General features: G+C 60.8%; 1 protein-coding gene and 1 long non-coding RNA gene across 2 annotated transcripts; both read left to right on the plus strand.

Annotated features, from left to right (window-relative positions):
• Positions 1 to 138: 138 nt before the first annotated feature.
• LOC309600898 (adenylate cyclase type 10-like) lies at positions 139 to 17692 on the plus strand (the record flags this gene model as incomplete). The annotated part of the gene is made up of 25 exons (XM_082333527.1): positions 139 to 471; positions 774 to 878; positions 1976 to 2014; positions 2646 to 2789; positions 3546 to 3751; positions 4189 to 4282; positions 4600 to 4688; positions 5261 to 5452; positions 5567 to 5688; positions 6186 to 6262; positions 6565 to 6754; positions 7706 to 7758; positions 8794 to 8953; positions 9108 to 9846; positions 10402 to 10680; positions 10871 to 11154; positions 11775 to 11911; positions 12775 to 12900; positions 13743 to 13997; positions 14687 to 15025; positions 15263 to 15314; positions 15773 to 15995; positions 16389 to 16502; positions 16661 to 16839; positions 17509 to 17692. The coding sequence occupies exons 1-25, from the start codon at positions 324 to 326 to the stop codon at positions 17690 to 17692; spliced, it is 4530 nt and encodes a 1509-aa protein (XP_082189653.1). The 5' UTR covers positions 139 to 323.
• A 5744-nt stretch (positions 17693 to 23436) lies between these two features.
• Positions 23437 to 24484, plus strand: LOC309600911. Its single transcript, XR_014230482.1, has 3 exons — positions 23437 to 23476; positions 23794 to 23882; positions 24457 to 24484. It is a non-coding gene; the product is annotated as an uncharacterized lncRNA (long non-coding RNA).
• The last annotated feature ends 280 nt before the right edge of the window (positions 24485 to 24764 follow it).

The following is a 24764-nucleotide window of genomic DNA, read 5'->3' on the forward strand; positions in this document are numbered from 1 at the left end:
TCGAAGAAGTGGGGTGGCGCTGGCCACCTCTGAGCGAGTGGCTCAGCAGCAAGGAGGCAGCCGCTCAGCAGGCGATGACATACGGATGATGTCACCGTTAGCTGGTTGTGTCGCCCGAGGACAGCTGACGGGTAAGCGGTGACCTACAGAGGAGGTCACTGCCAGGCGATTGTGACTACCCCCGTGAGGGCAGAGGGCCAGTCGTCCCGCAGAGGCCCCGGGCTCACTGTGCGACTCGCACTGTGCGGTGAGGTCCTCGTCCTCCTCCAGCTGAGCACGGCCGTCTTCTCCTGAGGGACCCCGTGTGCCACAGGGCGCCGACGATGGCTTCTGCCTGGGACAGCAAACGTCACCACTCAATCCTGGACAGAGCAGCAGCTTTCCTCCCCAGTCTCCTTGCTGAGGACTCCCTCCAGAGCAGCCACCTCGTTCAGCCCGTCCACGGAGTGCTGCTCTTTGCGGACATTTCAGGTGGGGTGAGCAGGGAGGAGCAGCCATGGACATGAGCCATTTTGGGACAGAGCAGGCCCTTTGGAGCCGTGCCCTTGCCCCTCAGCAGAGTGGCCATCTTGTCGCTGCTGAGCTCTTCTGCTGGGATGCCCAGAGAGAGCAGGATGGGTTATCTTGGGCGGTCAACCACTGCTGCCACCGGCCCTGAGCCGGGGCATGGCAAGGTGTGACCTACAGGCTCTCGGGCCGGGCAGCGTGGAACTGGCTGCCAGGTCCTTAGGCCCACACGGGCACTTCATGATTGCTGGGTGTCCCTTTTACAGGTTTCACTGCTTTGACAGAGAAATTCCTCCAGCGGAGCAGCACAGAGAGAGGCACTGATGAGCTGGCGCAAACCCTCAATTACTACATGTGTGACATTTTGAAGGGTAAGGGCCGTGCTGTCGGACTCTCTGGCATTGGGCCGTGAGGCTGCTCGTGGAGGGTGGAGGCCGACATGCTGGGCAGCCTGGTCCTGCCTCCGAGGAAGGGCTGGGGCTTTCTGTGGCCCAGAGGAACAGCCAGAGCAGCCAGGGTCTCCTGGCGAGTCAGGACCAGCGCAGGTCCTTTCTGCTCCCCGCTTTCTCAGCAGCCACCTCTGTGCCTCTGGCGTGAACACCCGGCTCCGTGACGCGTTAGGGCCCCCAGCAGGCTGAGGGCATCCGGCAAGTGCCAGTGCGCAAGCGACCCGAGGATGCTGGCGCTGATGTGTGTGTGTGTTTGTGTGTGACCCTCACGAGCCCCTCAGCACAGGGGACATCGTGACCCTTCCGAGCTGACCGTGAGCACGTCGTGGCCACCCCTTCAGCAGCACTTGTAGAGCAAAGCAAGGGAGTCCTCAAAGGTGAGGAAGGGTCTGGAGCATCTCTGCTACGAGGAAAGGCTCAGAGAGCTGGGACCGCTTAGCCTAGAGGAGAGAAGGCTCAGGGGGATCTTAGGAATGTGTCTAAAAGCTGAAGGAAGGGTGCAAGGAGGACAGAGCCAGGCTCTTTCCAGTGGTGCGCAGTGTCAGCAGCAGAGGCCACACCGTGGGCACGCGCTGAAACACAGGAGGGTCCCTCCGTACGTCAGAAAGCACTTTTTGACTGTGGGGGTGACTGAGCAGTGGCGCAGGTTGCCCAGGGAGATTGTGGAGTCGCCCTCCTCAGAGCTATTCAAAAGCCATCTAGCCACCGTCCTGGGCAGCTGGCACCGCGCAGCCCTGCTTGAGCAGCGTGGTTGGACCAGACAGACCCCAGAGGTCCCTTCCAGCCTCCACCTTTCCGAGACTTGGTGGCATCTCGAGGCCCTGCCTCCCTGCCTGCTGTGTGGGTGCCAGGGCTGGGGCCACTGTGAGCCTGGGAGACGGGCCGGAGTGGTGCTTTCCTGAGCTGTGCCCCACGGTGCACCCTTGCCCAGGTGCTCCTCTCCAGGCAGAGGGGCTTGCTCTGTGGCTTCTGGAAGAAGGTGGCCGCACGACTCTTCCTTTTCCTCCCTCTGTCCACAGAGATGCTGAGTTTTGGAGGAGACATCTTGAAGTTTGCCGGTACGTACTCGGGACGATGATGCCCACGCGTACTGATCTGCAGCATTTAACTGATGTGGCGGCCGTTTGCTCTGCTCTCCTTCTCAAGAGGCTCTGTGCAGCACCTTGAGCCAGCTTTCTGGCCACGCACACCCCCCCCGCTGCAGCGCCCTTTCCCCAGGCTTCCCTTTGCCCCCGGGCCTGCCTGCGGTTTGGCTTTGCAAGGGCTGTGGCTCCCCTCCCTCTGCCCCCGCCTGCAGGGCCCTGGGGGCAAGGAAGCACTGAGAGGAGGAGACCCCCTAGAAAGCGCAGCCCAAGGCGCGTGTTGGGGTGGCAGCGAGGGGCAGGGAGGCCCTGGTGATGCAGAGCTGGGGCTGCCAGGCCGCGAGGGGAGGAGGAGTCCCTGGCGTGCCGCAGCTGCAGAGGAGCGCTCGGGGCAGGGGCTGGCACCGCCGCCGGCTGGCTGCTGCTGTGGCTGGCCCGGGAGAGGAGAGGTGGCCCGGCGCCCAGGGCGTGGTCCTCCAGGACGCTGCCCTCCCACGAGCCCATCTTCCTCCGCACGTTGTGCGGTTTCTGCCGTCCCTGCCACTGAGCGTAGGTCGGGGAGAGTCAGGTCTCGGCAGAGCCTTTGCCTTCCCCTCGCTTTCCCCAGGGGATGCTGTGCTGGTGCTGTGGAGAACGTCGCTCCAGGAGCTGGCTAAGACCATCAGCCTGGTGCTGCAATGTAGCCAGCAGATCCAGAAGAAGTACGGGAGTCGCGACACGCCCGTGGGTCTGAAGATCCAGCTGAAGATAGGTATGGGTGCTGTGCCAGGCGCAGATGCATGGCACTCTGCCGTGCCACAGGGTGCTTCGCACCGGCAGGGAACGCGGGGATCCCTGCTGGGGCTAGCGCCAAAGGAAAGCATCTCCTGCCAGCGTTCAAGGGGCCAGCTGTAGTCGGAGCAGGGATGGGAGACCAGGACTGCTGGGTTTGCGTGCCTTTGCAGGTGCAGAGGAAGCTTAAAGGCAGAGCGGGGCTCAGATCAAGTATTGGGGTCTTTGAATGGCTGCTTCAGCGCAGATGTCTGGGGGAGGCAGTTAGCCTTTCCTTTTTCCAGCTGGGGCAGCTTTGCATCCTTTCCTCTGCTGGATTCTCCCCTGCCTTTGACAAAGAGCAAAAGGGCCCCGCTTTGCTTACAGCTGTGAGAAGGGCTTTTGCAGGCCGCTGTGTTGTCTCCAGCAGACAGCTCCAACCTGCCTGCATGTAAACGGAGCAGGCGGTGCTCAAGCCCGCTGGTTTGCTGGGCGTCTGGGACGGGCAGCTGGGTAAGACGCCTGGCACTCTCGCGTCTCAGCGACACGTTGTCAACGTCGAATTTGTCCGTTTCTAGACCCCCGTTTCAGGGACCTGTGTCGGTACCCCCCGAGTAGGAAGCCCTCCCCCTCCACAACACCCGTCTCCCCGCTTGGGCTTCAGATGAGCTTCTGAACAGCTGAGATGCTGGGGACTGTAGAGCTCCAAACGTTCCCTGTGTCAATTGTGCTTCTCCCTCTCTCTCTCTCTCACCAGGCATCTCCGCGGGGCCCATGAGCCTCCTGATTGCTGGAGACGGGAGGCGGCAGTACTTCTGTATCTATGGCCAGGCCCTGGCTGAAGTTCGTGAGGCCGAGGAGCTTGCGAATGCAGGTGAAGTTGTCCTCTCAGCCACCGCCTGGGAGCTCTGTGTGCAGCGCCGGCTCAGGACCAAGCGTCTTGAAGGCAAAAGAGCTGTGAAGGTAGGTGGATGGGACGGCCTCTAGAGCCATTCTGAGGAGCCGGACCTGGCCACCAAGGAGGGAGGTGTCAGAAGGCTGAGGAGCTGAATGTGGCTCACAGTTGTAGCTGTGAAAGCGGGCAGGTGGCTGAAGCTCTTGTCCTTCCCTCTCGGGGGTAACTGTGGGCCGGGCTTGCTTGGTGTGAGGGGTCGGGAGGCACTGGACGGGTTTTGGGCCCACCAGCAGTGTCCTCTGTGGGTCACGGAGCTGTTGTTGACAGCTGGGGATGCTTGGAGGATGCCTGCCCAGCTCCGGTGCTTCTGAGGAAGCGCTGCAGTCCCATCGCGCCGGGTGGGCTTGTTCTCCCCTTTCCTGGGCAGTGACGGTGGAGGGCAGGCTCTGTCCCCTGGGACTGCTGGGGAGGCCAGTGGCAGTGCTTTCATTCTGTGTGTCTTCAGGTTACAGGCATGGATCAGATGTCTCAGTCAGAATGCCAAGACGCTTTACGCAAGCTTGTACACCGCCAAATGAGTCGCCCCTCGGAAGAGGAAAGTGAGTGCAACCTTCCCCTTGTTCTGCGATTGCCGAGGAAGGGGGGGGCCTGGCCGCTTCGGGGGCCAGAGAGGAAGCACCGCCACCCTCTTCCCCCTTTCGGGCAGCACTCGTGCTTTTGGTCCTCCTGTGCGTGAGCTGGGGCATCGCTGCTGCCGCCGCCTCCTTCCAGGGGACGGCTCCGCCCGGAGCGTCTGGAGGTGGCAACACGAGCAAACGCACAAGACTCTTTCCGCCCCATTTCCAGTGCCGGCCCCTGCTTTCCAACACCTCGTAGTCCCATCCTCCCAGCCATCACCTGCGTTTTCTCTCCTCAGGTGCCCCGAGTCCTGCTCTTCTCTTGCCCACTGATCCTGATGCGGAGGAGGTGATTATGAAGTACATCCCAGAAGCTGCTCTCAGGAAGGTACGGCCAGGCCACCGCTGCGGGGGGGCTGCTGCATTTTTGGAGGGCAGAAGAAGGGGTGCGTGGCAGAGATGGAGTTCTCACGAGAACAGACCAACAAAAGAAAACGCACCCTGAGACGACATGGCAGGGAATCGGAGCCGAGGGGCACCGGTGCCGCACCGTTGCGCGCGTTGTCCTCGGAGAGAGACGGGTGGCGGGAGGCGGTCTTGCGTCGCTCCGTCTTTTCCATGGGTGTGGTTCTGGATGTGCTGCGGACGTGGCGGTGGGCTAAAAGGGAGATTCTCCTGAAGCGCCTAGAGCATCCCTGAGGGTCTTCCCTCATGTCCATGCCTGTCCCAAGATGGGGTGTTACCAGAGCGCCTTTCTCTCCTTTGTCATTTGTGTTATGGTTCGGTATCTGCCTGCCGCAGGCTGGGCAGCCTGCCCGCCATTTGCACCGGGAGGAGGATTATCCCTTCCTCCAGTAGTACCTGCTCTTGCCAGTACGCCTGCTCTCCCTCGGTATCTGGTGTGGGCAGCGAGCCCCCGGGAGAGCAGGATGGCGAAGCTGTCGTGCTCTTGTCTTACAGCTTGATGACAGAGTGCCGCCGGACCTCTTCTCTGAGCTACGTCCAGTCACCAGCCTCTTCGTCCACCTGCAGCTGGCTGCAGATATCAACGCAGTGGATCTGTGCACCATCCTCCACAACGTCAGCAGGATGACGCTAGAAATCCTCAGTCCTCACAAGGCTGAAGTGAACAAAGTCCTCCTGTTTGATAAAGTGAGCGTGGGGGAGCGATCGCCTCCCCGCGCCCTGAGAGGGTGGGCAGCGAGCAAGAGGGAGCGACTCCCTCTTGGGCATTGTAGCAAGGCGTGCTGCATCTGTCCTTGGCAGGGCTGCACGTTCCTCTGTCTGTTTGGACTCCCTGGAGTAAAGCTGCCCTGTGAGAGCCTTCACGCCTTGCAGAGCGCTCTTCAGATCTTCGCCTTGTGCTCCACGATGCGCGTGGAGATACAGTGAGTCAGCGTGTGGCGGGGCGGGGGGGTGCACGCTGCCTGGGACAGTGCAAGGGGCCTTTACCAGAAAGAGATGTGCCTTCTAGCTTGCCCTGCCTTGTCCCTGGCAGGCAGGAGGCAGTGCCCTGAGAGGTGGCAGGGCCCAGCCACCTGAGGTCAAGTTTCTGTCGCCACAGGTGGTGACATCGTGGGCGCCACCTTCCCTCCCTCTTTGCTCACGAGAGGGCTGCGGCCTGCTGCAGGTCGCAGCTCAGGGAACGTGGCCTCGGGGGAAGTGTCCAAAACTTCCTGCGTGCGCTCTACCCCTGTCCCTTGTCCCTTGCAACATGGGTATGTTGCGCCCCCGAGCTCTCCATGGCCCCAAGACCCGTGCCGGCAGGGCAGGACAGCAGGCGGCCCAGGCTAGCGCCGAGGGGAGGTGCGGGAAGGGATGAAGCTGGGTGGGCAGGACCGCGCCTGGGGCGCTGCTGAAGCCACTCTGTTTCCCGATGTGCCAGGGCGGTGTCTGTTGCGGTGACCAGCGGGACGGTGTTCTGCGGAGTCACTGGCCACCCTCGGAGGCATGAATACACAGGTACGAGGCGTGTGTCAGAGGCGCGGGAGGCTGGCGTGGGCCTGCTTAAGCACAGCAGTCTGGAAGAGGAAGGCGCGCTGGGAGAGGGCTTGCCCAGCAGCCGGCCAGGAGGGGCCTAGGCAGCGCCGGTCCTGGCGCGGGGCGGGAGAAGGGGCTCCGTGGCCGGTTGTTCCCCTGGGTTCTGCTGACCCCGTTGTGGGGTTGGCCTGTGCCGGAGGCGAGGCAGCCCTTGGCCTGGAAGGGCACCGCAGGGCTGGTGGCACAGGTCCAGCAACACGTGCTCTCCCTCTCTCTGTCTCCAGCCATTGGCCAGAAGGTGAATTTGGCAGCCCGGATGATGGTGCACTACCCTGGGCTGGTGTCCTGTGATGCAGTGACCTACGCCGCCTCTCGGCTGCCCCCTTGCTGCTTCAAGGAGCTGCCGGAGAGAGAGATGAAAGGCGTTAGCCATGCTGGCACTCTCTATCAATACGTGGGGATCACCAAGGAGAGGTGAGGGTCCTCTGAGAGGGCTGCCTGAGGGGACGGTGGCACCAAAGGCGCAGCCTTGGCCTGCAAAGAGGAGTCCTGCAGAGAGAGACCAAGCTGCTCTCCCCTCCCTCTGGCTGAGACGGTCGGAAGCCCTGGCGTGGGAGGCTTTCTGCCTCTCTCCCCTGCTGTCTCCTGCTGCTGAGAGGGCGGGAGCGAAGCCACAGGGATGGAGAAGGTTCGTCTGTCTCGGTAGACGCAACCTGGCCTCGCAGGCTCTGTACAAATGGCTTTTGACTGTGCTTGCTCCACCACGTGCCCAAGGAGGCTTTTGTCCCGGCTGCTTCTGAGCGGGAAGTTTTAGGCCAGTCCATGTTGTCCATGTCCGTGTCCATGGCCTGTGCCTCACCTCCGGCACAGGCCAACCAGTCCAGTTTCCCATGGGGACACGGGGACTTAACGGGCCACTCTTCCTCCTGTCTTCCTGCTGAAGTCTCCGGCTCTTCCTCTGAGCCAGGATTTGACCACCTCTTTGGATGACGGTTTGAACGTTAACATTGCCATCTCTTGGAAGCTACAGGAAGACTTGAGCCAAAGGTGCCGGGTGCTTGGCATCCCCACCCATTCAGGGACACAAGTCCTTCTTTCCAAGACACTTGTTTTTGTTGGCCAATGGGGTAGAGCTGTCTGCTAGCCAACAACACGGCCTGGCTTCTTTTGCGTGTCTCCGGTTTCTCTGGGTTTGGCCTCTGGTGATGGGCTCTCGATACGTTCTCCCGTCCCGCCATGGCCGTTGGGCTTCGGTATGCTTGAAGCTGTCCTAGCGTGCAGCCTGAACTTTGGCTGGGGGAGCGTGCAGAGAATAACACGCTGCTCGAAAGAAAAGCAGGTACCCGAGGAGCACGCCCTGCCCCTCCAGGCCAGGCTGCTTCTCGCCAGCTAATTGACTTGTGTTTTCTTTTGCCCTGCTTCTAGCATGTTTGGCATGGGTCTTACCAAGGAGAGGTCAGAGTACGTCCCCTTGCTGGGTAGGTAGAGAACGCCTTGCTCTTCTGAACCCCGGGTTCTTCCCCTTGGTAACTTTTAGTGCCACGCTGGGAAGGGAGAAGCTTTTGCCAGGGATGGTGTTGCCTGCAGCGGCCCTAACGCTGGTGGGCTGAGATACAGACAGCTTCGTAGGTAAAGCAAAAGCTGCGCATGCGCGCAAGGCAGACTCAGGCGTTCGTTCCCTGCTTCCCGTCGGCAGGCAGGTGTCTAGCCATTTCCAGGAAAGCATCACGCGTAACGGTGCCTCGGGAAGACAAACGCCGTAACTCCGAACGTCCCCCCTTCCTCCTTCTTTCCCGCAGCTTTTCTTGCTGAGCACGGCGTCCTATGGTGTGGAATAGGCCTTTGGGCAGTCGGGGTCAGCGGTCGCGGCTGTGCCCCCTCCCAGCTTCTTGCGCACCCCCAGCCTGCGCGCTGGCGGGGCGGCGTGAGAAACGGAAAAGGCCTTGACGCTGCGCAAGCGCTCTTCTGCAATAACTAAAACATCGTTGTGTTAGCCCCACCGATGTTTGGTCAGCCGTCCAAAACATAGCACCACACGAGCTATTACCAAAGAAAATTAACTCTAGCCCAGCCCAAACCAGTCCAGGCCTGAAGACGCTGCCTTAGCTACTGGGAAGTGCTCTGTGGCTCATGGTGCGGTGAGGAGATGCTTTGAGTCCGTTTGGGACGCAGCTGCCTGCAGCGACTCAAAGCATCCCTTCCAGTCTGGTGCTGGATCACTGTGGGGAGTTGCACGGGGCCGGCTGAATCTCTGGGCCTTTGGGAGGGGGGCAGGCGGGGAAGAGGGCACGGGAGGTGTGCCGTGGGGCAGGCGGGCAGGGGGTCCCGCTGCCGCTCCCAGGAAGGCAGAGGTACAAAAGCTGGGATGAGCGGGCGGGAAGGAGGCCTGGGTGTAGGCAGGCTGGCGGCTGTGGTGGCGGGGAGGGAAGCTGCGGTGGAGGGTGCCAGCACGAGGGGCGACTCTTTGCTTGTCGGCACGCCCCAGCAGCTCGTTTTCTTGTTTGTCTTCACAGGTCGGGAGAAGGAGATTGACCTCTTTGTCAGCTGCTTGAAAGCCTATGAGGATTTAGGACAAAGGCACATCCTGGCATTTGAGGGCACGATGGGCTCCGGGAAGAGCCACTTACTTACTGAACTGGCCTATTTAGGCCAGGCTGCTGGCCACACGTACGGGTTTTGAATGTGTAGCTTTGGGACACTGCCCCTGCCCGTCCCCTGACAGCCATGGAACGCTCCCGCCCCTCTGCCGGTGCGCCTGGCCCTTGGACTGCAGCCTCCCCAAAAAGCCTCCTGGAGACACTCCCTAGGAGCTCCCGTGTGCTCTGCCAGCTCTTCGGGGAGCTGGCGGTGGCTTCTTGAGCCATGGCCTTTCCTCCTCACCTCTGGGCTGGGCACAGCTGGAAGGAAAGAGCCCAAGCTCAGGGCTTTTCATCCGACTCCAGACCCAACAGACAGCACAGTGGCCTGTCTCAGAAGCCCTGCTTGCCCTCTGCCTGTTTCCCAGGAGGAGCGCTGGGGCAGAAAAGCCTTCCTGCGGTCTGGCAGGCAGACTGCTGAGGTCTGGAGCCCAAAGGCAAACTCACCACTCGCTCCATCCTTGCCTCTTAGCCCCGTCAGTTCCTCTGCAGCGGGGACATAGCGAGAGCTGGGCCGGCGCTGCGGAGACACGGGCTCTCGACCCGGCTCTCCCAGTGCCTTGGCAGCAAGCGCCCCTCTGTGCCCTTTCTCGTACGAGGAGTGAGAAGCTTGGCCTTCTCTGGGAAGCACCTTGGGATGGGTGGCAGAAGAGCCCCCGCCAAGGACATCTCCACCCGTTTTGTCCAGAAGGCTTGGGCTGTTGGGGATCTCAGTCCCTTTTGCTTTTGCACGGCAGGGTGGTTGCCATGGAGCTGCTAGAGGTCAACGTCAGGCAGTCCTTCTCTGCCGTCTCTACGCTGGTGGCCAGGGCCCTGGGCCTCCAGGACTGTGAAAACTGCAGCGACAAGCAGCGCGTGCTGCGGACAGAGCTCCGAGGGGCAATCGAAGAGAGCAGCTATTGCCTCCTCAACGACAGCTTCCTTGTCCAGGTGAGAGCGAGAGGCCTCTCTGGCCCTGGAGAAGGCCTTCTCCTCAGCTTTTCTGGGTCTGACGTCGTGTGGGCACGCTGCTGGGAGGAGTGCCTTAGCTCGGGGGTGGGAGTCGCAGGGGTCATAGCACACGTTTCCCGTTGCCGGGCCCGGGGGGCTCGCTTTCTGTGCCGAGTTCATGTCCCGCGCTGCATGCGGCAGTGCCCGCTGCCTTGTTCAGCACCCTGGAAGTGGCATTGGAGAGAGGCTGTTGCTGACCTCGTGCTGAGGTCACCGGTGTGCGAGTGGTCTGCTCCAGCCAGCCCAAGATTCCCGCAGCCAGAGAAGCAGCTCTTGAGGCCACCCCCAAGCCCCAGCTCTGCCAGACACCCTCAGCAGAGGGCCTCTGCTTTAGGCTCTAGGTGAAGGCCCCAGTGGGGCTCCTTGCACCTCTGTTGGGGAGAGTTAAGGTGCCGAGGCCAGCAGTGGCGGTTTGCTCGGCGCCCTTGCTTGGCGGGTAGGTGTGCCTAGCCCCGGCGTGATGTTGCTCCCTGACTCTGCTGCTTTTCTGGCCAGTTTCCCGTTTCGGACAAGGTTCGCGAGATGTGTGAAATGCAAAGAAAAGCAGAACTGTGCTCGACGTGGGTGAAGGTGCTTGAGAAGGTGAGCGTTTCGCCTTCCTTCCTTCCTTCCTTCCTCCTGGGTCAGAGAAGGACAACAGCCCTGCTGCCTCTGGGCTCTGTACCACAGCAGTGTGAGCCGCCGGGAAAAACACACCCAATAATTTTCTTCCTGGAAAGTGGCCCTGGAGGAGGAACGATGTCTTCTGCGTTCCCTTGCCCAAGCTCCCTCCTTGTGCAGGGCAAGTGATGCTAGGTGTGACCTTCAAGTCTCAAAGAAATTAAGAGTCGGTAAGCTTCTGAGCAGGGAAGTGGTTGGGGAGAGACCTCCGAGCATCCTCTCAAGAGACAGAGGCTAAATCTCCTCCCCTGGAAGACCCGTGAGAATCCACCGGCTTCCCCTCAGAACAACCTGCTTTTTTCAGGTCATTGGAGGAGAATTTGGCATATTTGTCATCGACAACGCCCATTTCATCGACCCTGCCTCCTGGTCTCTCATGTCACGTGCGCTCCAAAATGTCTCCCACTTCATGGTCATGAGCTTAGCTCCAGGCTGCGTGAGAATGGAGAGCTTTTGCAAAGCCGCAGCAGGCAACGCAACATCCCAGGAAATCGCCTATCTTCATCTGGCCGAGCTGAAACCTTCCGCTGTGGTGCAGAAGGTCTGCCAGGCCCTTGGAGTGGTCAGCATCGCCAGGGATCTAGCGAGGTAAGTTCGAGGAGCTCTTCCAGAGGGCTTGAACCTATGCAGACCATGGGAGGGAATCAACCCCCCAGGAGAGGGAGCGCAGGGCCGCTAGAAGCATGGCTGGCTCTAGCGAGCAGCGGCCGTGGGCTGCTTGTTACGCCTCGCCCTGGCAGGTGTGAGCTGAGAGCGGGCAATCCCCTATTCACAGCGCGTGGGAGCTGTCAGCCCTTCGCTCTTGCACAGGGAGGGAGGAAGGGAGGAAGAGTCTCGAACCCAAGCGTGGCCGGGCTGTGAAAAGGCCTTGGTCTGGGTGGCCAGGCTGTGGGGGAGATTCGCCGGGCCAGAGGTCCGGCCTGCTGCCAGGGAGGAGCTAGGCTCCTGAGGAGAGGAAAGGCAGGGCTCGCTGCTCTGTGCTTTGGGCATCGTGCGCAATGCTTCTCCCGTGGACTTCAGCGAAGGCTGGAGGTTCACGGGGGCCAAAAAGCCCAAGCCAGTGGGAGAACCGTCCCTTTCAAAAGTGAGGTGTAGCTGTGACGAAGATGCTGGCTGCCCTGTTAGGCTCGAGTGCCTCGCCGCCCACCTGAACTGTGTTGCGCCTTACTTTCCTTGTGTTGCTCACTGCCGGATCTACTCCTGTCCAGGTTCCTGATCCAAAGAAGCTCGGGGATCCCCTATTACTGCGAGGAGCTGCTGCGCTGGCTTCGTTGCAACGACGTGCTCTTGTTCCGCACCCGGAGGCGGGGTGTAAAAGCAGAGGACAACTGGGAGAGCCTGATCAGTAAGCATCTTTGCTGCTGACTAGCGAGTTGCTGTGGCGCGTTGTCCGCAGCACGGTCTTGCCCCGTTGTTCCCCCGTGGATGTTGGCAGAGTCGGCTCTTGCAGCAGTGCAGAACTTGGTGTGGCGGAGGCGTGGGCTCCTGCAAGCCTTGCTGTTGGGACAGCCAAAGCGGGGACTAGCGAGTTGTGGTGGCTCGGAGGGGCCTGAATTCTTGGGGTGGGGGCTGGGGGGCTAAAACACAGGGGAAATGGTTCCAGAGCGCATGTGTTCCTGGTATGTCTTAAGCATTCTAATGGGCACGCAAGTAACCTTGGCCAAACGCCAGCTCACTTGAGAACAAATCCCAGCTTGAGGTGAGGGACAGGCCCGGGAAACTTGAATCCAAAGCCATAAATCCCCACAAGGGTGCTGGTCATGGAAGAAAGCAGCGGTAACGCCACCGAGAGAGCAGTGCCAGCCGGAGCGCCGTGGCCTGGGGAAGAGCCAGGACGGACGCTACCTTTTGCATTATCACCAGCAATTTCCCTGGGCGTGGAGGTAGCGCTGTCAAAGGCAGCAATGCTGCTGCTTTCTGTCCCGGGGCGCTCCGTCGCCCCCCGGGAAGTCTGGAAGCTGTGACCGAAGGACTCTTTGGGAAAGCGGGTCTGAAGGCAGAACGCCTTTGGGAGGGCTACGCAAAGAGACGCTCGCACTGGGAACTGTTTTGCTCTGCTTAATGGCCACGTTCAGCGCAGGCAGGTCCATGCGCCCGCACTGGACCACGCAAGGTGGGACCTGTCCCATCTCGGGTGCGTTTTGAAAGGTTTGCAAGCTGCAAGTCACTTTGCAAATTGCCTTATTTGTGCTCTCTTGCTCCACCCAGCTTCTGCGGCCGAGGCTTCAGCCCTCGCAGCAGCCTCGAGCTCCGGCGCGGGGAACGAGGGCAGGGTCTGTGTCGTCAGACCAGACGTGAACCTGGAGAACACCGTGCTGCCTGCCACCTTGAAAGGTGAGGGGCCGAGCGCCGCTTTGCCGGCTGGCGGCTGTGCCGGGGCCCCTTCCCGGGGCATCAGCTAGAGGGAGGCTGGGCATCTGGGTGCTGCAGAGTCACCCTCTCAGCCTGGGGGCTCTGCTGGGAAGGTGGCTCCGGTCCCACCAGAAACAGGCTTGGGGCTGCGGGCAGCCGTTTTCCCCTCCTGGCTGCGGACCAGCTGTGAGCCTGCTGGCTGCTCTCCAGCAGCAGGCAGGAGGGAAAGGGTTATTGGTGCAACACTAAAATGACTCCCTTTCCTCAGAGAAACAAAGCCTTTGCTGGGAAAAGTCTTTGCCTTGCCTCTGATTCAACTTGGAACGTGGCTTCTACCTCCCTGTTCTGTTGGGAAGCTCCCCAGCTAACGCTGGACTCAAGGCACTTCATCCTAACCAAATCCCTTTTTTTTGCTGTGGGTTGGCTCGGAAAGAAAGGAATACTTAAGATATCCGTTGTGGGGAGCTCTGAGTCCCCCTCTGAGGGGGGGAAAGTTCTCTGTTCCCTGCGTGCAGTCTTGGGCAAAAACCTACTCCAGATCTGGTAGGGCACGGCACGGGATGCAGGTGCCTGCTGGATCCTGCCCTCCTCACCCTTGGTGGGGGAGTGTTTGTTTGAGCGTCTCGCTTTTCCCCTGGCCTGCGATTCCACCAGGAGCGGAGCCGTTTTGAAGACGCCTGCCCCGGGCTGCAATTGCCCAGCAGGCGTGGTCCCGAGGAGAGGAGGCCAAAGTCTAGCCCGTGTCATGTGCGGAACCGTTCCAGCCACTCCAGCCTCAGCATGGGGAAGAGGCAAGAGAAAGACGCGTTGCTTCTTTTTGACAGAGATTGTGCTGGCTCAGCTGGACCAGATAAAGCCGCTGAAGCGGATGCTTCTGAAGTTTGCAGCTGTCATCGGGCCAGTGTTTACCACCCAGCTGCTGTCGCACATCCTGCCCACGGGCTTCAGGCACAAGATGAATTGCTTGTTGGACATGCTGGTGCACGACAACATCCTGAAGTGGCTGAAAAACCCAGAGGTGCCAGGAGGTGTCCAGGATCCTCCCACGGGGCCAGCCACCTCCCCGGAGGCGGAGAGCAGTAAGTGGTAGCAGTAAGGCGGACAAGGCAGCTCCCAGCTGTGTCCTGGCGGGGCTCCCCAGGGCACGGTGCGCGTCCCCCTTGCTGCTGGGTAGGCAGAGCTCAGGCAGGCATGGCTGTTGGGGACGGGTTGTTCAAAGATCTTCCAAGTCAATCTCAAAGCACGCTCGCTTTGCGCTGGAGGGAAGTTCCCACCAGCCGTCCCAAGTGCCCCTGCTCCCCTGCCTCCAAGCGCTGCTCGCAGCGCAGGCACGGGAGGGCGTAGGGATCCCTGTCATCCTCTCCCAGCCGCCTGCCGCATCCGGATCAAAGATGCCCTCCAGAGTGCCCCAAGGCCTTCGACAGGCTCTTATTCAGCTTGGATTCCCCTGTGGCGCAGGGAGGGGAAGCTCAGGAGGCCGGGGGCTGCCTTGCCAAGAGCGGGGAGAAAGCGCTAGCCGAGGCCTCCTTCGGCTGGTGGCGACGTCCCCAGGTCCCGCCTGGAGCGCAGCTGAGCGCTGTGTCCCAGGGCGGTGCTACCATCAGCAAGGCCAGCCGGGCCCTTTCGCCCCACGCTGCAAGGCTCGGTGTGCAGCAGCGCTGCTTCGCTGCCAAGGATGCGCACCAAGGCACGACTTTGGTGCCCCGGCTGGGACGGCCCTGAGCCGTGGCCCCAGCCCTGGCTGATGCAAAGGCCCTTTGCCTTGCAGGTGCGGAGAGGCCCTCTCCCAGCAAGAAGACCGCGGAGCAGCAGTCTGGCGTCCTGGCCTTCTGTGTCCCGCTGCTGCGGGAGGCTGCCTACGAGCTGTGGCCCGAGAAACAGCGGGTCGTCTTGCACCGCAAGTGTGCCGCCTTCCTGGAGCAGCACGCGCACAAGTGCAAGAGCTGCAGCCAAGGGGACTTTGTTGCCTTCCACCGCTTCGCCGCCACCAGCCCCCAGGACGGAGGGAGCTGTCAGGGCCCTGCTGACCAGGGCGACTCACGCAGCTGGGAGGCCTTGGTGCTGGCAGGAGAACGGCTGAAGAGGGACAGGACCCGCGCCACTGAGGGTATGCTGCGCGCCATGCTCCGCAGCCCGGGCCCTCCAGGAGCCCAGGGGTGTGTGCTGGGCATCGGGTGGGAGTAGATCTGCTAGGGATGAGCCCCGGCGGTGAGGACGACCGCTACAGTCTTTCCTCAGTGCGTCGGGACCCTTGCAAGGCTCCTTGCGAGCCTGCTGGGAAAGGGAGAGCAGCTCTTAGCCCAGGGTAGGCGAGGAGGTCTCTAGCCCCCCGTTTTCTTTGCAGGTGCTGCAGATGCTCTGCAGCAGCAGCAGGCTTTCCCGGAGGAGGATGTTGGGTGAGCAGACAAGGTTTTGATTCTTTTTGAAGCCAGTGAGCTGAGGGTCTCCAGAGGAGACAAAGGACGCGCTGGCATTTGGCTGCCGGTTGTGAGCCTAGCTTAGGGAAGAGGCTTTCTGTGGGGTGGGAGCTGGGAGGAGATGGCCATGGAGAGGAGGGAGTGCTCGAGGCAGCCCGTGGGCTCAGAGTGGTCGTCACACTCCACTGGACAAAATGTGCAGGGCAAAAGCCACCCCAGGGACTCGGGTGGTTTGCCTGTGGGAGGTGACAGAAAGCCCAGCTTGTCTTTTTCTCCCTACCTACAAAGCACCCGTAGGAGTCACGCCTGCCCGTGGCCTCGTGCTCTGCTTTGAACAAAGGGCTTTTGATGCCGTCTCTGGGGGGAGAAAGAGCAGTACAAGTGACGGCCGTGTCTTCTTTGCTCTCTTCTTCCCCTGGGCACTGGCCCCTGACTAGTGCGGCAGGGTGGTTTCTGGCAAAGAGCGAACAGACAGCTGAGCTGCCCAGCAAGACCAAGGGGCAGCACAACGGCGCGCGCTCCTGTGAATGCAAAGCCATCGTGGAATCGGTGCTTGTGCCTTTGGCTCGCCACTACATGGCAATGGGCGACGCTGCCAGAGCCTTCTACTACCTTCTGGAGTGTGCGGCTGCCTACCTGCACGTCTCCAACAGCTACATGGTGAGTTGCCCTGCTTGCCAGCACCCGCTGCGCGTGGAGTCCTCTCAGGCGCCTGGCTCTGGGCAGGACAACTTCCCCGTTGCAATAGGGCGTGCCTTCGCAGGGCCTTGGAAGGGAACCGCTGGGGTCGGACCCTGACTTTCGCCTCTGGTTTGCCTCTTGTGCAGTAAGAGACACAGGGCACCGTGCCCTTAGCACCAGGGGCGTTAGCAGGGAGGCGGGCAGAAGGATCCCTGGTGCCTGTGCTCTGAGCCAGCGGGACTGCGTTTGGGCGGGCATCAGCAGGGGCAGAAACAGGCCCTCTTAAGACAGATGCCAGAGGCAACGGGGGAGGACGAGGCTGGCCACGGGCTCTGCGCCCACGCTCACCTGCTCTCTGTGTGCTTGCGCAAGGCCCTGCTGAAGCTGAATGAAGCGGAGGTCCTGAGGAACTCACTAGAGAAGAAAGCGGATGGGAATGGGACAGCCTGCTTTGAAGAGGCCACCTTCTTCAGCCTCAAAGGGGAGGTAAAGAGACGGGGAGGTCTGGAGGGATCTCCTGGGGGACAGGGCTGGATGTCTTCCCCGGTTGCAGGGGATATCCCCGGCCTCTCCCGCCACTGGCGGATTCCTGCAGGCTCTTGGGCAACTCGTCCACATCGGGATGCTTCCCTTTCCCCGTGCAGGTCTGCTGTCGTATGGGACACGCGAAGCTGGCAAAGAAAATGATCAGGGAGGCTTTGCGCCTGCTCAGAAGGCAGTTCCCCCGGACCTCCGTTGGAGCCTTTGTCAAGTCTCAGGTGGAAAAGTTGCCGTGTGCCGCCTTTGCTGCCAGAAGAGCATCCTCCCTTCCGCAGGAGGCCCGGTGAGAAGCAGAACTGAGAGCTCAGGGGAGGAAGAGCCATGTCCTGCCCGGTCGCAGGCGTCCGGGCCCAGACCTGCCTGGACCTGAGGCCGCGCCTAACCGGACGCATAGGCCTTCGCCGGACGGAGGCATTAAGGAGCCATGTGCGGGTAGAACAGGGAACTGCAGAGCCCCACACTCCCTCCCTCCCTCCCTGCGCAGTCATGGGAACAAAGCACGCCCTTGGGCAAAAAGCAGCTTGCAGCTGGGGATGCGTCTGCCGGCAGGTGTTGGCTGCGGCAGGGGGTTGGGGGTGGCTGGGAAGAGAGAGCTGTAAGCAGGGAGCAGAGGCTGAAGAGGGGCAGGGGCTCTGGAGGCAGGAGCAGGACATGGGGAAGGAGCAGTAGGTGGAGGGGAGGTGTGAGGGTGAGGAAGCTCCGAGGGCGATGCCCCTTTTCCTGCCGGTTCCCGGCTTTGCTTGGTGCCCCCCCGGCGCTGTAGTGCCAAGACGCCCCCTCGAGCGGTCAGCTTCCCCCAGCAGCACTTCTTTGTTTGCCCCCTTCCGCTCCAGCAGCCCTCGCTCCAGCAGCTCCCTTTCTTCCAGGGAGGTGTCTCCTGGCTGATCGGCCACCCTGCCTCCGGGCCAGGTGTCCGGTGCCTCGGGGCCCAGCAGTTTCTCTTGTGTGGCAGGAGGAAGAGGCTCGCCTGGCTGCTGCGGCAGAGCTGCTGCCTTTCCTTACTGGAGCACCTCTTCAGCCTGGAGGGCACTTCCAGCGGACGGACGTTCTCCCACCTGGCAGCGCGCATGAAGGCCAACACGGACAGGGCAGCGGACGCCTATCAGGCGGCAGACTCCCACCACAGACAGCGTTAGAACAGAAGGGGGGAAATGAAGTTCTCTCATTAAACATCTCCTTTTGGAAGACCTTTCTTGTCGGGCCTTTCTTTCTGAGGCACGAAAAGACACGCTGTTGTCTTCTTTCTGTTGAGGGCTACCGTGGCTCCAGCTGTGATGCCTACAGCTCTCTCGCAGGTGCAGAGTCGTGATTGAAGACGCTGCTGATTGGAGGTCACATTAAAGCCAGAGACCCTCTCAAAGCCTAGCCCTCTCTGTTGCTCTTGTTCCTCACCACCCACGTACGGTCAGCCGCCTACTGCTGCTCCCCACCTTTCCCCAGCTAAAGGGGAGGAGAAACCTGTTTAATAAGGCCAGGGTGACAGGAAACGCCCCAGACGCCCAGGGGACTTTGGGCAGGTATCTCCAAAGGTTTTGCCTTGACTGAGCTCATCGGGGGGCGTGAAACAACACACCCTTGTGCCTAGCGTTGCCCCCGTGTCAGTGCCAAAACTCTGCAAGCAATTATGGTCTATAAGCAGCGCCGCAGAGACGGGGGAAGAATGTGGGGACACAGCACGCAGGCAGGTCGTACGTCTGCTCCTCTGCCCTTCCAGCTGGCCGCGCTCCTTCTGGCGGAAGAATTCCTTGGGTTCGTCCCCTCCAGCTGCCTACCAAGGGCTTTGGCAGGAGAAAGGTTTGCATCTGGAGGTTGTCTTCTGCGCTTCTGTCGTGGTTTAATGCCAGCCGGCAACTAAGCCCCACACAGCCGCTCGCTGTGAAAAGGGGCTTAACCAAAGGGGCTTTAGAGTGTAACTACAAAAGTTTACCTATTGTACAAAAGGATTGAAGTCTTGCAATCTCTCAGCGAAGGACAGTTCCTGATCAGAACAGCAACTTGTCCTAAAAACCAGCTGAAACCGACCCTGCAGCTTGGACAAGAGTCAAGGAGCAACTGAGTCTGCGCAAGAACAAGGGGTTACCAGCGGTGAGGAGGAAGAGTCCTCAGCCTTCATCCCCACGACCCCCCGCGACCCCCACCAGGAGGCACCGCGCAAGCGCAGTTGGGAGGGGTTTATGGAAACGACCTCTGGGGGCGAATTTTAGTATGAAGCGGGGACAGGCAGTGCATATGTGTAGGCGTATTGGGAAACCTTATGTATATGTAACACTTTGTCGTATAAATCCGGGACAAGCCAGCACGTGGGCGCGCACGACTTTGGCGGGATGACCCCCGTGCTGCCCAGCGCTGAATAAACATACCTACTTTACAGCCTTACGGGCTGGGGAGTCTGTTTCCGCACATCCGCTGTAGCTCACTTTGGCTTTACCTATTAATTGCAGCTCCGTTTGGGACCTGCAGGATGGCAGGGGCTTCATTCCGGGAGCTTCCAGTCACCTGCAGGAGCTCTGCAGATGCAGCTTTGCTTCTGGCACCCTCCGTAGCACAGAATTGCCATGGCCACCCCAGGAACGCCAGGCAGGCCGAGCTTACAGCAGTGCCGCACCTCCTGCTCCAAAAGCTTCCGTTGCTTCACACCGGAGTCAAGCAGGACTGGGGTCCCTCTGGCGGGTGTGCCTCTGTCTCTTCCCCTCTGTTCCTTGGAGGGGTGATGTCCGCCATGGGGAACGACTGCTGTGAGGAAGGGCTTCACCAGCAGGCTTGGCTTTTGGGAATGCCCAAAGGCGACGGACGTGGCTGGTGCTCATCCCTGAATGTTGATGTGCTGACAATCTAGAGTGAAGGCTGGGGTGTTTCTGGTGGCACCCAGGCTTAGCCAGGTGTTTTCTATTAGACACAGAACTTAAAAGGGACTTAAAAGTGTATAGTGCGACCACAAGAGAGCTTGGTGGTGGGTGGGAAGTGGAATGGACTGTGTCCTTCTATGGAGGCCATGGCAGCGGTCTCCCTGTAGGTGCTGGCTTTAAGTTGGACAAGCACGCGTCATCCTCTCTGCACCCTTGACGTACTCGCCTCCTCCTTCCTTTTGCCCTCCCTCCATACCTGTCTGACTCCTAGGCTGGTGGGTTGTATTATTTTCCTTATGGATGACCCTGCACACCATTGGTAGTGGAACTGTGCGGTGGCACGGAAAGGTAGCTCTGGATGGTAGCTCTTTTCTTCAGCACAGGAAGGACCTGGAGGTGCTGGAGAGGGTCCAGAGGAGGCCACAAAAATGATGAGAGGGCTGGAAGACCTCTGCTATGAGGAAAGGCTGAAAGAGCTGGAGTTGTTCATCCTGGAGAACAGCGTGGAACTGGCTGCCAGGTCCTTAGGCCCACACGGGCACTTCGTGATTGCTGGCTGTCCCTTTTACAGGTTTCACTGCTTTGACAGAGAAATTCCTCCAGCGGAGCAGCACAGAGAGAGGCACTGATGAGCTGGCGCAAACCCTCAATTACTACATGTGTGACATTTTGAAGGGTAAGGGCCGTGCTGTCGGACTCTCTGGCATTGGGCCGTGAGGCTGCTCGTGGAGGGTGGAGGCCGACATGCTGGGCAGCCTGGTCCTGCCTCTGAGGAAGGGCTGGGGCTTTCTGTGGCCCAGAGGAACAGCCAGAGCAGCCAGGGTCTCCTGGCGAGTCAGGACCAGCGCAGGTCCTTTCTGCTCCCCGCTTTCTCAGCAGCCACCTCTGTGCCTCTGGCGTGAACACCCGGCTCCGTGATGCGTTAGGGCCCCCAGCAGGCTGAGGGCATCCGGCAAGTGCCAGTGCGCAAGCGACCCGAGGATGCTGGCGCTGATGTGTGTGTGTGTGTGTTTGTGTGTGACCCTCACGAGCCCCTCAGCACAGGGGACATCGTGACCCTTCCGAGCTGACCGTGAGCACGTCGTGGCCACCCCTTCAGCAGCACTTGTAGAGCAAAGCAAGGGAGTCCTCAAAGGTGAGGAAGGGTCTGGAGCATCTCTGCTACGAGGAAAGGCTCAGAGAGCTGGGACCGCTTAGCCTAGAGGAGAGAAGGCTCAGGGGGATCTTAGGAATGTGTCTAAAAGCTGAAGGAAGGGTGCAAGGAGGACAGAGCCAGGCTCTTTCCAGTGGTGCGCAGTGTCAGCAGCAGAGGCCACACCGTGGGCACGCGCTGAAACACAGGAGGGTCCCTCCGTACGTCAGAAAGCACTTTTTGACTGTGGGGGTGACTGAGCAGTGGCCCAGGTTGCCCAGGGAGATTGTGGAGTCGCCCTCCTCAGAGCTATTCAAAAGCCATCTAGCCACCGTCCTGGGCAGCTGGCACCGCGCAGCCCTGCTTGAGCAGCGTGGTTGGACCAGACAGACCCCAGAGGTCCCTTCCAGCCTCCACCTTTCCGAGACTTGGTGGCATCTCGAGGCCCTGCCTGCTGTGTGGGTGCCAGGGCTGGGGCCACTGTGAGCCTGGGAGACGGGCCGGAGTGGTGCTTTCCTGAGCTGTGCCCCACGGTGCGCCCTCGCCCAGGTGCTCCTCTCCGGGCAGAGGGGCTTGCTCTGTGGCTTCTGGAAGAAGGTGGCCGCACGACTCTTCCTTTTCCTCCCTCTGTCCGCAGAGATGCTGAGTTTTGGAGGAGACATCTTGAAGTTTGCCGGTACGTACTCGGGACGATGATGCCCACGCGTACTGATCTGCAGCATTTAACTGATGTGGCGGCCGTTTGCTCTGCTCTCCTTCTCAAGAGGCTCTGTGCAGCACCTTGAGCCAGCTTTCTGGCCACGCACACCCCCCCCGCTGCAGCGCCCTTTCCCCAGGCTTCCCTTTGCCCCCGGGCCTGCCTGCGGTTTGGCTTTGCAAGGGCTGTGGCTCCCCTCCCTCTGCCCCCGCCTGCAGGGCCTTGGGGGCAAGGAAGCACTGAGAGGAGGAGACCCCCTAGAAAGCGCAGCCCAAGGCGCGTGTTGGGGTGGCAGCGAGGGGCAGGGAGGCCCTGGTGATGCAGAGCTGGGGCTGCCAGGCCGCGAGGGGAGGAGGAGTCCCTGGCGTGCCGCAGCTGCAGAGGAGCGCTCGGGGCAGGGGCTGGCACCGCCGCCGGCTGGCTGCTGCTGTGGCTGGCCCGGGAGAGGAGAGGTGGCCCGGCGCCCAGGGCGTGGTCCTCCAGGACGCTGCCCTCCCACGAGCCCATCTTCCTCCGCACGTTGTGCGGTTTCTGCCGTCCCTGCCACTGAGCGTAGGTCGGGGAGAGTCAGGTCTCGGCAGAGCCTTTGCCTTCCCCTCGCTTTCCCCAGGGGATGCTGTGCTGGTGCTGTGGAGAACATCGCTCCAGGAGCTGGCTAAGACCATCAGCCTGGTGCTGCAATGTAGCCAGCAGATCCAGAAGAAGTATGGGAGTCGCGACACGCCCGTGGGTCTGAAGATCCAGCTGAAGATAGGTACGGGTGCTGTGCCAGGCGCAGATGCGTGGCACTCTGCCGTGCCACAGGGTGCTTTGCACCGGCAGGGAACGCGGGGATCCCTGCTGGGGCTAGCGCCAAAGGAAAGCATCTCCTGCCAGCGTTCAAGGGGCCAGCTGTAGTCGGAGCAGGGATGGGAGACCAGGACTGCTGGGTTTGCGTGCCTTTGCAGGTGCAGAGGAAGCTTAAAGGCAGAGCGGGGCTCAGATCAAGTATTGGGGTCTTTGAATGGCTGCTTCAGCGCAGATGTCTGGGGGAGGCAGTTAGCCTTTCCTTTTTCCAGCTGGGGCAGCTTTGCATCCTTTCCCCTGCTGGATTCTCCCCTGCCTTTGACAAAGAGCAAAAGGGCCCCGCTTTGCTTACAGCTGTGAGAAGGGCTTTTGCAGGCCGCTGTGTTGTCTCCAGCAGACAGCTCCAACCTGCCTGCATGTAAACGGAGCAGGCGGTGCTCAAGCCCGCTGGTTTGCTGGGCGTCTGGGACGGGCAGCTGGGTGAGACGCCTGGCACTCTCGCGTCTCAGCGACACGTTGTCAACGTCGACTTTGTCCGTTTCTAGACCCCCGTTTCAGGGACCTGTGTCGGTACCCCCCGAGTAGGAAGCCCTCCCCCTCCACAACGCCCGTCTCCCCGCTTGGGCTTCAGATGAGCTTCTGAACAGCTGAGATGCTGGGGACTGTAGAGCTCCAAACGTTCCCTGTGTCAGTTCTGCTTCTCCCTCTCTCTCTCTCACCAGGCATCTCCGCGGGGCCCATGAGCCTCCTGATTGCCGGAGACGGGAGGCGGCAGTACTTCTGTATCTATGGCCAGGCCCTGGCTGAAGTTCGTGAGGCCGAGGAGCTTGCGAATGCAGGTGAAGTTGTCCTCTCAGCCACCGCCTGGGAGCTCTGTGTGCAGCGCCGGCTCAGGACCAAGCGTCTTGAAGGCAAAAGAGCTGTGAAGGTAGGTGGATGGGACGGCCTCTAGAGCCATTCTGAGGAGCCGGACCTGGCCACAAAGGAGAGAGGTGTCAGAAGGCTGAGGAGCTGAATGTGGCTCACAGTTGTAGCTGTGAAAGCGGGCAGGCGGCTGAAGCTCTTGTCCTTCCCTCTCAGGGGTAACTGTGGGCCGGGCTTGCTTGGTGTGAGGGGTCGGGAGGCACTGGACGGGTTTTGGGCCCACCAGCAGTGTCCTCTGTGGGTCACGGAGCTGTTGTTGACAGCTGGGGATGCTTGGAGGATGCCTGCCCAGCTCCGGTGCTTCTGAGGAAGCGCTGCAGTCCCATTGCGCCGGGTGGGCTTGTTCTCCCCTTTCCTGGGCAGTGACGGTGGAGGGTAGGCTCTGTCCCCTGGGACTGCTGGGGAGGCCAGTGGCAGTGCTTTCATTCTGTGTGTCTTCAGGTTACAGGCATGGATCAGATGTCTCAGTCAGAATGCCAAGACGCTTTACGCAAGCTTGTACACTGCCAAATGAGTCGCCCCTCGGAAGAGGAAAGTGAGTGCAACCTTCCCCTTGTTCTGCGATTGCCGAGGAAGGGGGGGGCCTGGCCGCTTCGGGGGCCAGAGAGGAAGCACCGCCACCCTCTTCCCCCTTTCGGGCAGCACTCGTGCTTTTGGTCCTCCTGTGCGTGAGCTGGGGCATCGCTGCTGCCGCCGCCTCCTTCCAGGGGACAGCTCCGCCCTGAGCGTCTGGAGGTGGCAACACGAGCAAACGCACAAGACTCTTTCTGCCCCATTTCCAGTGCCGGCCCCTGCTTTCCAACACCTCGTAGTCCCATCCTCCCAGCCATCACCTGCGTTTTCTCTCCTCAGGTGCCCCGAGTCCTGCTCTTCTCTTGCCCACTGATCCTGATGCGGAGGAGGTGATTATGAAGTACATCCCAGAAGCTGCTCTCAGGAAGGTACGGCCAGGCCACCGCTGCGGGGGGGCTGCTGCATTTTTGGAGGGCAGAAGAAGGGGTGCGTGGCAGAGATGGAGTTCTCACGAGAACAGACCAACAAAAGAAAACGCACCCTGAGACGACATGGCAGGGAATCGGAGCCGAGGGGCACCGGTGCCGCACCGTTGCGCGCGTTGTCCTCGGAGAGAGACGGGTGGCGGGAGGCGGTCTTGCGTCGGCTCCGTCTTTTCCGTGGGTGTGGTTCTGGATGTGCTGCGGACGTGGCGGTGGGCTAAAAGGGAGATTCTCCTGAAGCGCCTAGAGCATCCCTGAGGGTCTTCCCTCATGTCCATGCCTGTCCCAAGATGGGGTGTAACCGGAGCGCCTTTCTCTCCTTTGTCATTTGTGTTATGGTTCAGTATCTGCCTGCCGCAGGCTGGGCAGCCTGCCCGCCATTTGCACCGGGAGGAGGATTATCCCTTCCTCCGGTAGTACCTGCTCTTGCCAGTACGCCTGCTCTTCCTCGGTATCTGGTGTGGGCAGCGAGCCCCCCGGGAGAGCAGGATGGCGAAGCTGTCGTGCTCTTGTCTTACAGCTTGATGACAGAGTGCCGCTGGACCTCTTCTCTGAGCTACGGCCAGTCACCAGCCTCTTCGTCCACCTGCAGCTGGCTGCAGATATCAACGCAGTGGATCTGTGCACCATCCTCCACAACGTCAGCAGGATGACGCTAGAAATCCTCAGTCCTCACAAGGCTGAAGTGAACAAAGTCCTCCTGTTTGATAAAGTGAGCGTGGGGGAGCGATCGCCTCCCCGCGCCCCGAGAGGGTGGGCAGCGAGCAAGAGGGAGCGACTCCCTCTTGGGCATTGTAGCAAGGCGTGCTGCATCTGTCCTTGGCAGGG

Source organism: Platalea leucorodia (assembly GCF_965183815.1).
Source record: "Platalea leucorodia genome assembly, chromosome: 26".
NCBI classification, from domain to species: domain Eukaryota; kingdom Metazoa; phylum Chordata; class Aves; order Pelecaniformes; family Threskiornithidae; genus Platalea; species Platalea leucorodia.